Below are 14250 nucleotides of genomic sequence, written 5' to 3'. Positions count from 1 at the left end.
AGATGTGCTAATGTCTTCCTGTATCGAATCAACATGTCTGTTAAACTCCTCATACAAGTTTTTGCCTGTCATAGGAAAAGTACTTCGATCCTTAGGCCTATCAATCAGGCTCTTTAACCACGTACATGCCATGGGTGACACATTCCTCGTTTTTGTCCAAACCCACCATAAATCTTCTGCCAAAAGTTGAGAAATTTCATCCTCCTTCTCAAACAAGATTGTGAACATGATGGAGTGCATCGATGCTAATACGCTGCTGGGATGAAACTCATCCATAATATTCCAAAATGTGTTAAACATCTTGCAAATGTCACCGATACAACCTATTGCTAGTATAATGTTTTCAAATCTACACCTTGCAAATACTTCAAGTAATCTTGCCCTTTTTGTGAAATAAGGGTCCCAGATGTTGTCCAACTTTTCGAAGCTTTTTACCATAGCGTGAAGCAAAGTAACAAGAATCGGAATCGGATCGGAATCGGCAAGGCCGAATCGAATCGTGAATCGGCAATGAATCGGCAATGAATCGGCAATGAATCGGCAAATTTGAAAAAACCCTTTAAATTTAAAGATTTTAACAATTTAAAACTTATTTCATGCACCCTTTATTGAATATAACTTAAACACACTATAACATCATCAAATAGAAGTTAAAACTTAACATACATAAACATGGAACATAAAATCCATCACATATGTAACTATGTTATCTAAAATGTAAATTGTAGGCTAGCTGAAGTAAATAGAAATCAAATGATCACAATGATTTAAATCATAGAATGTATGTAAGATGATCCATAAGACATCAAATCATAAATGTATGTAAGAATCTAAGATGAAGATCCATGAAAGTTTGAAATATATGTCTATCAATGATTCAGTATCAATATCTGTAAACAAAATATAAAAACAAGGCTCCAGCTCAAGCCTCAAACTCATAGTCATCATCATCATCCTCAACATCATCCTGAAGCTCGGCTGCAGCCTCAGCCTCAGCCTCTGAGTATCCAGTCTGCCTAGTAGCAAGGCATCTAATGTAGGTCCTAGAGGACTGCCGAGCCATATCTCCTGCATGTAAGATGGGCTCATGAACGTCGCTAGGGCCTGTGCCTGTGCGTGCACGTGTGCGTCTACCAATGCCTGAAGAACGTGCTCTAGCTGCCTCAGCCTCTATATCCACCTGGTCAACCCACACACGGTCTTCCTCAGTGAAGACTGGATCCACAACCTCTGTGAGCCACTCTGATTCTGGATCAATCTCCTCTAGAATGATCGGAGAGGAGTCAGTGCCCAAAATCTGTCTGATCCTAAGACGGAGGTTGTAATGAACAAAGACAATATCATTCAACTTCTGCACTGTCAACCTGTTTCTCCTCTTCGAATGGATGTGCTCGAACATGGACCAACTGCGCTCACATCCAGAAGCGCTGCTTGGCTGACTCAGAATACGAATGGCAATTTTTTGAAGTTTTGGGGTTGTGGCCCCAAACATTTGCCACCATCTATCTGCAATAAGGGAAAAATTGAAAATAGAAACAATTAGTCTCATTTACAAATTACAAGTTAACTCTAAAATTACATAATCAACTTTAAGATTAGAATCTAGATTCATGAACATTGAATATATTATTTAATTTTTACCTGGCTGTAGTGTTGTCTGAGCATTTATGGCCATCCTGCTAGAGAAAAGTGGCCCCTCTTTATTGTTGAACTGGTCTAGCTCAACAATCGCAGCAGCGCTATCTTCATCGCTACTCAACCTCTGAATCACTGTGTATAAGCCAGTGAGAACCTTCGCATCCGCCTTGAACTCAGGACGGAAACGATATGCCGGATTCAGAAAGTAAGCTGCTGCATGGATGGGTCGATGGAGCTGATTCTGCCATCTCCTATCGATGATGTCCCAAATAGGGCCATGCCTCTCCTGCACTCCTGCATATTGGGCTCTGATGGCCTCCTTGGCCCTATCCATGCCCTCATAAATGTAGCCCATAGAGGGCTTCTCCCCATCAGCAGTTCGTAGCAAAGCTACAAGGGGCTCAGTGACCTACATATAAAGTAAAACAAAAAACTTGAGTCAAAACTTAAATATAAAATAATATAACTTAAAGTAAAAGTAAAATACTAAATGTTAAATTGCAATAAATTTACCTGAGGATTTCTCTAGCGGGTTTCCAAAAACCATCCTCATCAAATATGCAATCCGCCACATCTATCCCTACAGTGGTCGTAGCATAGGAAGAGGAAATCCACTCCCACCCAACAAACATGCTCCTCAATTCATCCCTTGATGTCAACAAGGACTGCAAGGTGATGAAATTCGAGGCAAACCTCGTGATACCTGGGCGAGCTAACTCTTTTCCTTCTGTGTACTTCCTCATTGTGCTAAGGACAAATGAATGATTATAAATGAATTTGCATATGTTTTTTGCCCTTTCCACACATGACTTGACAAACTCAAGTTTGCCAATTTCCTCCAACATGAGGTCAATGCAATGTGCCGCACAAGGGGACCAAAATATGGTGGGGTGCCTCTCCATCAAAAGTTTACCTACAACAATTTTAAGTCAATTAGAAATTCAAATTTCAAAATTCAAATAAATTTATTTTCAAAACTTGAAAAGTTAAAAGTTTACCTGCAGCAACATAACTTGCTGCATTATCCGTCACCACCTGGATCACATTTTGTTCTCCCACCTCTGCTATGACTTCCTCAATAGCCTCACATAAGTATGTGGCATTTTTTACATGTGCGGAAGCATCAATGGATTTGATGAACATGGTATATCCTACAAGTAACAAAACAACGAATTAGAATATTAAAATTAAATGGATCATCAACAAATTAGCATTCAACAAATCAAAATTTACAATTATGTATGTAGGAAAGTAGAATGATCAATTACCTCCACAGGATACAAGAAAATTGAGGAGTGTTCTATTCCTCCTATCTGTCCAACCATCAGTCATGATGGTGCAACCCTTTGCAATCCACTCCTTTCGGTTCTCCTCGAGCTCAGCCCTCATGTCCTCTACCATCTCATCCAAGAGGTATCCGCTCAACTCAGCCTCAGTTGGGGCTTTAAACTCCGGACCACAAATAGCAACCGCGTCTATCATGTTCTGCCAATAAGGAGCCCTGTCACAAATAAAAATTTAGATGTCAAAGACTCAAATTATAAAACAAGTAAATATAATTAAAGTTTTACTTTTACTTTTAATTTTAACTTTAAAGAAAACAACGAAAAAAGAATCAATTACCTGGCTGCAATAAATGGAATGTTGCAAAAGTACCAAAATTTGCATATCTCCTTTCTGGCAGCATCATGAATTTCCTTGTTCAAACCCATGCCCTCAAGCGTGGGTTGGGAACCAGGAGTAGTGCGGGGCACAAAGTAACTATCCATTCTGTTTTTCCGCACTCTAGGCTGCAATAGGTTGGTGTGGGACTCTGTCTCAGTATGTGACCGACTAGCACCAGCATGAGCAGAAGAACTAGGATAAAAAGGAGGCCTAGAAGAACCCTCTCCAACACAACCTACAGATGCAGAAGCTGATGCAGATGCAGATGTGGATGCGGCTGCAGATGCGGATGCGGGAACATGGGAGCCAATACCCCTTAACCCTTCAAGTTGCATTTTCCTATTGGCTTTGTCTTTTTCAATTTTTTCTAATGCCATTAAGTAAGTGCGTTTTGCCTCAGGAGTTTGGTGAGTGCAAATTGTAACATCGTGTCCAGGTATAGCAGCAATGTGGTATTTCAATCTATAAATACCCCCAGAAGTTATTTTTTCTTTACAAAAAATACATTTTGTTTGATATTTGGTTCTTCCAGGAAACTCTTCGTTATATTTCCAACATTCATCTTTTCTACCCATTGCGAATTTGCAAAAAATGAAAGCAAAGGCTGCTGCAATAAAAATTTATATGTAAAATATCAAAGTTTGAAGCTAATAAAAGCTACAAAACAACAAACCCTAGTTTGCAACTTAGTAAAAATAAAGAACATTCAAGATCTAAACTAAAAATCTTGAAAACTATAAAAATTTAACAAAAAATGCATAATACACTAACATGCAAAAAAAAAAAGAGCACTTACCTCTTGCAAATGAGTTGAGGAGTGTTGAGATTGGCTCCCTAATGCTCCCAATGCAATTGATGGCCTCCCCAAATGGATTGCTGATCTCTTTTGTGCTCTTTCTTCTTGCCGGTTAGAAACCTATGGCTTTTCTTTTCTCTTCTTCTCTCTCACTTTTCCTCTCTTCTACTCATGTTAAATAAATAGAAGGCCCTTTAGGGTTATAACAAAGAGAAATGGTCAAAAACAAAGTAAAAAAACCAAGCAATTTTTTAAAATTTTACAACTCTATACTTTATTGGCCGCGGGCGATTCCTGTCGATTTTTCTAGGCGATTCATGCGATTTTTTGCCTGAATCGCCTGAATCGGCGATTCAGGCGATTCACTTGAAGAAATCGGCAATGGCGATTTCCGACTCCAAAAAAATCGCCATTGCTGAATCTAATCGCCGAATCGCCGATTCAGGCGATTTTATGGCGATTCTCGTTACTCTGGCGTGAAGTATCTCTCTCATAATCTGATCATCATAAGAATTAAGGCCAGCTATTATCCTCATGATTTCACTAATGCAAGAGAGAGCTACAAGTCTTATCACCTCATCATGATCTCTCAATAAGCGGGGCTTAACCAACGACCCAAATGCTAGAGATAAAGCTGTTTGCATAGCATCGGATTTTGACTGATCAATCTTGCCTAAATAATTTTCCAACTCCTCCAAAGTTTTTAGAAGGTCCTCTGTTCGCTAAAATGGGCAATCTAATTTCTTCTTTGCATTGTGCATTCTTTCTTCCAAATCCCTGTCTCCTGTTAACGCCATACTGATAATTGAATTTATTCTGAAATAACCCAGTCAGGCTAGCAGGAAACCGCTCTGATACCACTGTAATGACCCTACTCAAATCTGCTCCCAAAATGCTGATTAAGGTTCAAGAAAACACTTTGCATACAAGAGTCATATGACTGATATAAAATTTCAGTTTGTTTTTATGGCTCTTTTCTTCACTTAGCATCAATAAGAATGCTTGCAAGAAGACTCTAAATTGACTAAACAATGACCTAACATGAATGTGCAACTTATTTTGACAATATTCAATGCATATATGTGACTGAAGCTACTTGCAATATGCAGCTACAGCAACTAGTAATTTTGACAAACACTTGGAATACAACCTGTGATGGTGTTAATGCACTTATAGCCAAGTGGCATTAATACAAACACTTGGTATGCAGAATTATAACATTATTTATGCCAAAAAGAGAACCTACAGCCAATTGACATTTTGTCAAACAATTGGCATGCAAACTAATAAGCTAATCATGAATGATAAATACATATTCAATTACACTATATCAGACCAGCAAATTATGTCTCCTTTATTGCACATAAAATGTTAACTACAATGCTAGTATGAAATGGCCAAGACTCTTGGCTTACATCCGCAAGAATAATGCTTAAATCTGTTACAACTTTCACCTACAGCCTTACCTTCTAATATGCATCTAAATGATAAAAACAATGCATGTAATATCCAAAGGAACCTGATTGTATATGGTTGTAATAATTTTCTCCAATGCTGCCTTTCTGCTTTGCTTTTTCCGATCTTCTTTTTCACTTGCTTTTTTCGGATCTGCTTTTTCGCTTTGCTTTTTCGAACTGCTTTTTAGGATCTTCTTTTTCGGACTGCTTTTTGGGATTTTCTTTTTCGGACTGTTTCCAAAAACTCAAACCCTTAAGTAATCTGACTCTACAAATTAAACTCAATTTGAAATGGCTGAATACCACTTCCAAAGTGCAACCCTTCGGAAGATCTTTCACTTCCTCAGTTATGTGATCTACTGGGAAGTATCGTTCCCAAAGACCAATAGACTATTTGAAACCCTTGGCTTCACAATAGACCATGTGATTGTATTCACAATCTGATATCAAGAGAAATGAAAAAAACTGGATGATGAGAATGAAGCTCAAGATGCCTATTTATTCTTTTTCTCCACTTTCTCCAAAAACTTCCAGAACATTATTTTTATTTTATTTAATAAGTGACTTTATAATGTATTTTTCAAGTCACTTTATTAAATTAATTAAATATAAAATTACCTTTTTAATATTTATTTATTTGATAACTTTATAAATAATTAACTTAATACCACTTATTTATTTAATTAAAATAATTAATTAGTCATCCTCATAAAATATTCATTATTTTGGACAACTTAATTACTTAAATTAATTAAATCAAATTACCGCCAAAATGGGGACATTACAAATTCTTTGATGAAATACCAATGCCTTGCCCATGCAAGGAAGATTGGTAAGATTGTACCACCATTAACTGCCTTGCTAACTCCATAAGGATGATGTTATCTGTAGGATACCTTGGAAGAGTATGTGGCTTGTCTCTATAATAACCAACTCTCATGTACGTGAAGTTGGGAAACTGGAGGAACAGATAGCCATAATCATTTACTTTCGCCCAAGCCTCATCAAACACGCTTCTTTGGCAGTTCTTTCTTGAATAGGCATATATTATGCCCAAAGAAGGCATCTTGCACCCTCCTGTAGTGCATACGGCTCGACCTCAAGGTGAGCTGACCAAAATACTCCCATACAGGCGTTGTCATGCAATCACCCTTTGTAGATGGGACAGGCTAATCTCCAGACAAAATGCACTAAAGACAAAACAAAGTCAAACTTTTTTTTTCCAGATTCACAAAAACGTAGTGATTTTTTTTCAAATTTTTTGTTGTTTTCGACGACAAACTATGCAGAGCATGAAGATTAAATGCTGAAATTTTCAATAAAATCCATGATGTTTTTGATTTTTTGAAAATTGGTCAATTGTGCAGTTTGTAGGGAGGATAGTCACGTCCTTTGTAGATAGGCCTAACAATGAACCTAGGGCAGCAGCAATGTACACCAGGTAAGTTCATATAGAAAGTACCATAGAAGAGAGTTAGGACAGCTGCTCCAATAACATATCACTAATCATCTCTCCCCAAAAGATCTTTTGTTTGGAGCGAATGATGAGAGAGATATACTCGTATATCCACAGCTCAAACATTGGATTCTTTGAGTCCAAGAGTGTGACTAAGCAAGGTGATAAGATCATTCTTTCCTTCTTTGAAGTCAAAACGGCGCACTCCTTTTGGCCACCTAAAAAGATTATATCTCTTATTTACCAACCAGTTGACATTCACATACCTATTGCATTATACCATATCATTGTTCCATCTCTCTAAGGCTTTCTATATAGTGATGCTAGAAGCAAGTGGAACTCGGAAGAGTTTGTCAAGAGTTTCTGAATCCAGATTGATGATGATCTTCCCATCTTGATCTCTAATAGTTCTTGATGGAACATCCAAATTCTTGGTGTAGGCACATATGAACACAAGTTCATAGGAATCCAAAGGAAAAGTAGAAACTAGATGAATGTCACTTTGTTTGATATACAGCATATCACTTGTAGATGCAACATCCACTCTCTTCCAGAAATCGTTGATAGTCGAGTGTGAGATATCAATGTCCTTGATGTTTTCACAATACAAAGTGACTTGTGAAAGAGGCATGGAGTTTTGATAGTGGTCATACTAGTACTCCATTTTTTGTTTATCCTTACCTTTACCTGGAGTGATATTCTCTATCATGACAAGTGTGTACGCAAGCAACTGTGACATGAAAATTCCACAATATAAGTACACATCTTCAAGAGGAGGATCCATTGTGTATTTTTGAGCATTCAAGCATGACGTATGTAACTTTTGAATGCAAGGTATGGCTGGAAGTTATTGGGAAAACAAATGTATGCAAATATCAACACACTTTTTCATAAAAATGGATTTTTGGAGTATGAGAGCATATGCAGACAATAATGATGTTGTATGGAAAATGCGTGAAGATGAAGAGAAAGATGTCTACTTATAATGAGATTTTGTGTTTTCATTATAAGCAAACATGCAAGCAACCACCATCATGAGTTTTTACGTTGTAATGTCCCCTATTTTTATCAATTCGCATGTAGTCAGTGAGGCCAGTCCATCATTGTGATTCCCATGGTCTAGCAAGATTTTTAAAGGGTCCACAGTGATTGACTTACTATTTTAGTACGTCAATGATGGTGGTTCCCATTTCTGGCAGGCACCTAAGCGTTATTTTCAGTTGGTGATGATATTGGCACTTCCAGTGATATATATTAAATTATAAATTGCTTTTGGGCACCTAAGGGGGTATTAATCATTATTTCACATGGAATAGGTGTGTTGAAGAAGCCTTTTAAGTGAAAAGTGTCTTCTTAAAGCTTTTAACTTGGGAGCTATTTATTGTAAACTCAAAAGTATTAAAACAAAAGCTTTTAATTGAAAAGTGTATTGATGAAGGCTCTTTAATGAGAAGTGTGTGAGAGAAGCTACTTGCTTTTTATGTCCTGAAGAAGTCATCTTTATTTATTATAGAAGCAATGCTTTGTGAGAAAGGAATTCATTCTATTGCTTATATCATTTGTTGTGCATTTGATAACTTTGTTTGGAGAAGAGTTTGAAACAAGGGTTTCGAAATTGTTGGAGAATTCTGAATTCTTCACTATGTCAGCACTTCAAATCTGTGAAACAACAGGTGAATTGTGCTCTCTCTTGAGTATTGGTCTGAAATTATCTGCTGAATTGAATGGTGTTGTTGTAAACCATTCAATCAATTGTTTGGCTGTGATTTGATAAAAGAGGGAAATTAATTATTTTGTCATTGAATCTGTTGTACAATCCTTGCAATCGAACACCAATTTGTGGAGTTCAATATTGGCTGCGATCTGAATCATAACCTGTGATCTCTCTGTAAGGGCAGTGTTGAGGTTTTTGCAAGCAGTGTTCGAGCTATTTCATACAGTTCAAGTGGTATAGAAATAGAAGTGTTAAGTCTGCGGCATAGAAAATGCCTTTGAAGTGAGTAATGACATGCTTTTTCAATACAAAAGCACATATAAAGCATATGAGTGGCAATTTTAAATACAAAAGCATGTGCTTTTGTCTTTAAAAATTGCCACTCATATACTTTACTAGTGTAAATATAAGTAATGACATGCTGTTTGAAGGGAAAAGCATGTGTTTTGCACTTTAAAAAGCCCACCGCATGCATTAACATGTCTAAATGCCTCTTTTGAAGGAGTAATGACATGTTTTTAGGAAGGAAAAACACATGTTTTGCAAAATGTATATGTTTTTGGGTTCAAATTCCCCACCTATATGCATTTTAATCATAAGTCAATTCAATAAACACATTAACGCTTCTAAAGTGTAATAACATTTGTTTTGGAGTTCAAATTCCCCACTCATAAGCACTTAAGTGATATAATAATATGTTATTGCCTATAAAAAGTCCACCTATATGTATTTAGGACATATTTATTGGTTGTGGGTATTTAATAGGTGTTTTGCATGTTGATATACGCTATGAATGATAAAAACCCTACCTTTTATGCATTTTTTTAAATGTCTAACTGACTCTCATGTAATTAAATTTAATAAATAACTATACTTTTCAATAAAGTCACATGAAAATACAATTGAAAAGGTTAATTTTCATCAAACATTAAAAACTATGATCAAATCAACTTAGGATGAACTGAAATTTTAAAATGGATTCCAAAATTCATTTTAAACATTAAAGATGATTTTATTTTGTGCAGTTGCCAATAAAAGCCCACTTTTGGAGGATTTTAAACCAAGACATGTTGTCTCCCTCGAAAACCCCACTTTTTCCTTTATAGTTTGAGCTAGACAATTGCATTTGAGGCCTAAGATAGCTCGAAACGAATGAGATTGCAAGGGCTATTATCGTAAGGCAAAAAAAAGACTCAAAGCTATTTACAACAAAACGAAAAATGAACAAAAGACATGAAAGTTTACCAAAAATCAAATGTTTGCAGTCAAAGAAGAAAAACTCTTTCTCAAAAACATTTGGGGACTAAACTTGACAAAAACCTTCAAAAGAAACACGTGAATGAAATTACACTAAGTACAATTCATGGATAATGAATTGCCTTCATGACACTTTACCAATACGTTAAATCAAAGAGGGTGCACCTACAAATTCATGAGAAAATTGCGTAGAGTTGCCTCAATATTGTGATATCAAAATTAAGGACAACAAGTTAGCAATTGATTGCTCTAAGCAGAGTAAACCACAAAGGGACTGTTATATAATCAATTCGATATTCCAAACTACCTTCTTGCCATGATACGATATCCACATTTAGATTCATTACCAGCCAAGTTAAGAGGCATGATGGAATGGTTGTCTCTCATCACAATTAACAATTGGAAGTCATTATTGTTCAACGAGATAATCAATATGATTATTGCGGTGAACCACCAATAATCATATGTTGTTAAGTATGGTTGCTAACCGATTATGCAAATCGTCTAAATATGCAAATGTATGATATGTGATGGATCGGCTAATAATGCAAGACATATACACACATGATATGATAATGCAGAGAAAAATGGATTGCTGAGTGTAAATTAATAATATCTTGAGACATGGATTGTCTATTATGGAAATGTGTATTAATGCAGATACGGAAATACACTGTGATGTAATATAAGGTGAAGGGTCATGACAATTATGTAAGGTGAAGTGTACATTGGATATTTTGAGCTACACCTATGTTTCATTCTGGTTCTCGAAGTCACATAAGGAGTTGTTCAAAGGCTTTGAGCTCTCATGACTTTGTTTTTAACTTCGCTAAATTGTACTTCAGAGACTATTTTTCAAGATATAATTGTGTATTCTGAAATAAGAGAATATGACACAAGAAGAACACCCACTCTAGCAGAAGAGAGTATGGTGAATGTAATGTCCAGTGAGTTAGCTTAGTGTACATAATCTTAAGTGTTAATTTAGTGTAAGTTGTTTTCAGTAACAATAGACAGTAAGAGCCTTCCCTTATTATTAGGAGAAACTTTGTTTCACACATAGTAGTTGGAATAATGTTTTGCAATGAATTCTAAAACTATTGGTTGCGAAATATCCACCTAATAGAATTGAGCATGTGTTTATTCAATTCTCTTTTTCTATTTGAAGGAAACCAAAATTTCTCCTTTTGAGCTTAGATGAGCTTAATTTCAGGATTTTTTGTGTTTGATATTATTTTTATTGTTTCCCTAGGAGTTAAATGCGTGTGATGTTCCCTTCCAGTTGACATCAGTCAGATGAGTAGATTGGCCAATCATAGACCCTCATAGGCTAATGATGTTGGGCAGAGGGTCCATTGAGGAAAGCAGCTTGTTCAGTGGCCTAAGTTTTATAGGATTGGTGTTCATTAGAGGTCTCCAGGACTTCATATGCTCAACCTACTATTTTTTTTTAAAGTCAAGAATGTTAAAGATGGACCCCTGCTATTTTTAGCATAAGGGTATGGTCATATGCAGCTCTGATAATGTAATCCCAGATTCAGACAACATTCAGAGATGTTAAGTCTGAACACAGATATTATTGTCTACTTGATTTATTAAACATCAATTACTTTTGAGCTTATATTATTAAGTTATAATATAATTTTATATTATAACTTAAGTAACTCAATGAAGGGCCATACCATCATGAGGAGGAGACCGGTTTTCAGTTAGATCAAACTGGATAAATTAATAATATGACTATTGTACTAAGTTACTAACTGTCGATTGAAAGAGACAAGAGCCTACAACACAACGGAAAATTGTGAGCCTCTCATCTTAGAGGTCTTGGCTTCGAGTCCACTCAAGCTTTACACATAATAATAATTAATCTCAACAAATAATAAAAATTAAATAATCTAGGCTTCGTCCTATTACCTATCAAAAAAAAAGTTAATTAAAAGATCTAATTGATTACTCATGAAAAAGTTCGCCCAAGTTGCTTTTGGGCCATAAGTTGATCAAAATGGATTTTATAAGAATTTTGCCTAGAGAGATTTCATTATGTTATTATTGTTTTGATAAAATTCTCTTCTAGAGCATTGGAATTTGAGAGAAACCAAGGGTCTCAGCAGAATTCTAAGCTTGTCAGCATTGGAGAGCATAGCATCTTCATTGTATCAGCACACAGAGGATGTGCAATAGCATCTGACTATACTTGTGAGAATTGGCTTCATTCAGAGGTCAACGCTGAGTTGATTTGGGAATAACATTGTAGTTTATTTATCAAATTTGTGGGCAGAATGTGAAGTGGTTTTCTATGCATTGATAGAGGAGTATTTGGCATTGATATCAATGCCCTACAGCCTACTTTAATGATTCCAGCAGCCGCTGTACTTCATTATCTAGGAGGGCTTCAGTGTGGCAAAAAGGGGTTCCAATAAATTTAATAAAAATCATTGAGGGAGGTGCTAGACATTGGGAAAAAACTTGGTACTCTCAGAAGAAGCGTTACCACTGTTTGGTAGACATATTTACATTCATCAGCCTTGCTTTTTGGTACAGCACTTATAAGTTTTCAATTCTGCAATAAATGGGATGCTTCCTTATTGTATAAATGCTTATTTGAATAAACGATGGAGAATGAATGATCTCAGCTATTTTTTCATAAGATTTATTGGTTTCCAGTCCCAGAAATATTTCTTTCATTATATGTATTTGCTTTGTATGCAAACCCTCATAAAAAATACAAAAAAATTGCAAACAAGTAAACAAACAAATTCAGTTCAGTGGTTAAACCTTCAAGGGTTCTTACAATGCTACTCTACAAATACATATTAATCAAACCATAGTTGTGATACAGACTGAGTGAACCCATAACAAGCCAAGTTTTAACTCGCACTCAGTGAAAAACTCAGTCAAAACTCAGGTTACAACAAGCCTTTGATTATACTGTGACCCATAGTTACCAAGGTTAATGGGTATGGAGACATGTTATGGGGAGGTATGCCTCAAAAAAATGGCTGTGGAAACAGTGGTATGCATGGAAATAACTGTCTTGGAGTATCACACACTTCCATCTTGAATCTCTTGAGGAGTTTCTAAACATAATTGATCTGCGAGATAAGAAATCTATTTTTGCCATCACATTTCAAATCGAAGGCAAAAATTTAGCAATACTCAATCAATTGTTGTAGATCTTAAAGTTAAATTATTTCACTACTACAATATCCGATCCACATTTGATTCAATGAAACATTCAAATTGAGTTCAACTAGTTGGTTAGCCATCAGAGCCAAAATAGAGGAAGAGATTGATAGATGTAGTAAATGACATTTTTCACTGAGTGCTAAATAGTAATAATATTTTGTCTGCTGACAAAATCATCACTACAAGGAGCAGGTATGGTTCACAATTAGGGCAGTAAACAGATTTGTTTCATGTAAACCAAAATAGCAGATCAAAAATCTTTCAAGGAGTTTATTCGATCCTACTTCCATCTCTTTGCATGGAAGGCATTAAAATGCCTCTTTGTCAACTCATGTACTCAATGTTGGGAATAAGTACACACATTGAGGGATTTTCCAAGGGCTTTGGTGCCCATTAAGAAGAAGAAGAATACCAATTCTAGCCTATGTGTTTGGCAATTATATGGTAATGTTACCATTACAATATACAGGTGAGAGAGTACCTTGCAGGTTTTCTTAGTGGCCCTTGAGAAGGAGAAAGCTTGTGAATATAACTAATTTACCATATTTGGATGCATGGCATTGGGAATTGGCATGAACCCAACCAATCTTGTGAAGTTGGATTCAAGGTACTTTTGGTGCGGCTAGAGCATAACCACACCAAATCTAAGCAAATGTCTCCTTCCCCCAAAGCAATTAGGATCCTCCCATGACTGTTTGGACACTTTTTGACTTGCCCATTGCATTCACAACCTTTTCAATCTCATTCACTATACATGGTTTTTCATTCTCTTTTCGAAGGAGCTGAAATGTCTTATGTGGAGCCAAAAGAGTTGGTTTATCCGTTGTTCAATGCAAAAAGTGATATAAAGAGTTGGATTTGAGTTGCACATTTTCAGTTTTCAACTTCAGGCATCAAATAAAATTGTAATGGTAAACTGAAAATCTTCATTCTTCCTAACTTATCTCTCTCATCCTTATTCTTGTTCATTCTTTTTCATGTTTTATATTTAATTTAAATTTGCTGATTCTAAATCCAAAAGTTTAAAAAGAAAAAAGACGATAACCTAGGTCAAAATCATTGGTTCTTTATTCTTTCT

General features: G+C 35.9%; 3 protein-coding genes across 3 annotated transcripts in view; all 3 read right to left on the bottom strand.

Moving 5' to 3' along the window:
• LOC149562680 (phosphoglycolate phosphatase 1A, chloroplastic-like) overlaps positions 1–14250 on the bottom strand; it is a 175120-nt gene that overhangs the window by 136638 nt on the left and 24232 nt on the right. The gene's annotated exons all lie outside the window — the stretch shown is intronic.
• On the bottom strand, positions 746–2072 carry LOC149562682 (uncharacterized). The gene is made up of 2 exons (XM_089823913.1): positions 1642–2072; positions 746–1506 (listed from the first exon to the last, which is right to left on the bottom strand). The coding sequence occupies exons 1-2, from the start codon at positions 1991–1993 to the stop codon at positions 923–925; spliced, it is 936 nt and encodes a 311-aa protein (XP_089680039.1). The 5' UTR covers positions 1994–2072; the 3' UTR covers positions 746–922.
• Positions 2191–3131, bottom strand: LOC149562681 (uncharacterized). Its single transcript, XM_089824188.1, has 4 exons — positions 2907–3131; positions 2637–2789; positions 2260–2551; positions 2191–2218 (listed from the first exon to the last, which is right to left on the bottom strand). The coding sequence occupies exons 1-4, from the start codon at positions 3118–3120 to the stop codon at positions 2191–2193; spliced, it is 687 nt and encodes a 228-aa protein (XP_089680314.1). The 5' UTR covers positions 3121–3131.

The sequence above is a fragment of the Cupressus sempervirens genome, chromosome 4 (assembly GCF_028749045.1).
Source record: "Cupressus sempervirens isolate cs-2001-9-10 chromosome 4, ASM2874904v1, whole genome shotgun sequence".
NCBI classification, from domain to species: Eukaryota; Viridiplantae; Streptophyta; class Pinopsida; order Cupressales; family Cupressaceae; genus Cupressus; species Cupressus sempervirens.
The sequence above is the reverse complement of the archived record's forward strand: the minus strand, read 5'-3'. Positions and strand labels throughout refer to the sequence as shown.

Bases quoted from the DNA above. Each gene is read 5' to 3' on its own strand.
- LOC149562681 (XM_089824188.1), bottom strand. From the start codon at position 3,120: ATGATAGACGCGGTTGCTATTTGTGGTCCGGAGTTTAAAGCCCCAACT. The intron at 2,790-2,906 runs GTAATTGATCAT...TGTTACTTGTAG, and splicing joins TTTTCTTGTATCCTGTGGAG to GATATACCATGTTCATCAAA. The intron at 2,219-2,259 runs GTGGGAGTGGAT...CGACCACTGTAG, and splicing joins TTGAGGAGCATGTTTGTTGG to GGATAGATGTGGCGGATTGC.
- LOC149562682 (XM_089823913.1), bottom strand. From the start codon at position 1,993: ATGGGCTACATTTATGAGGGCATGGATAGGGCCAAGGAGGCCATCAGA. The intron at 1,507-1,641 runs GTAAAAATTAAA...CCCTTATTGCAG, and splicing joins TCAGACAACACTACAGCCAG to ATAGATGGTGGCAAATGTTT.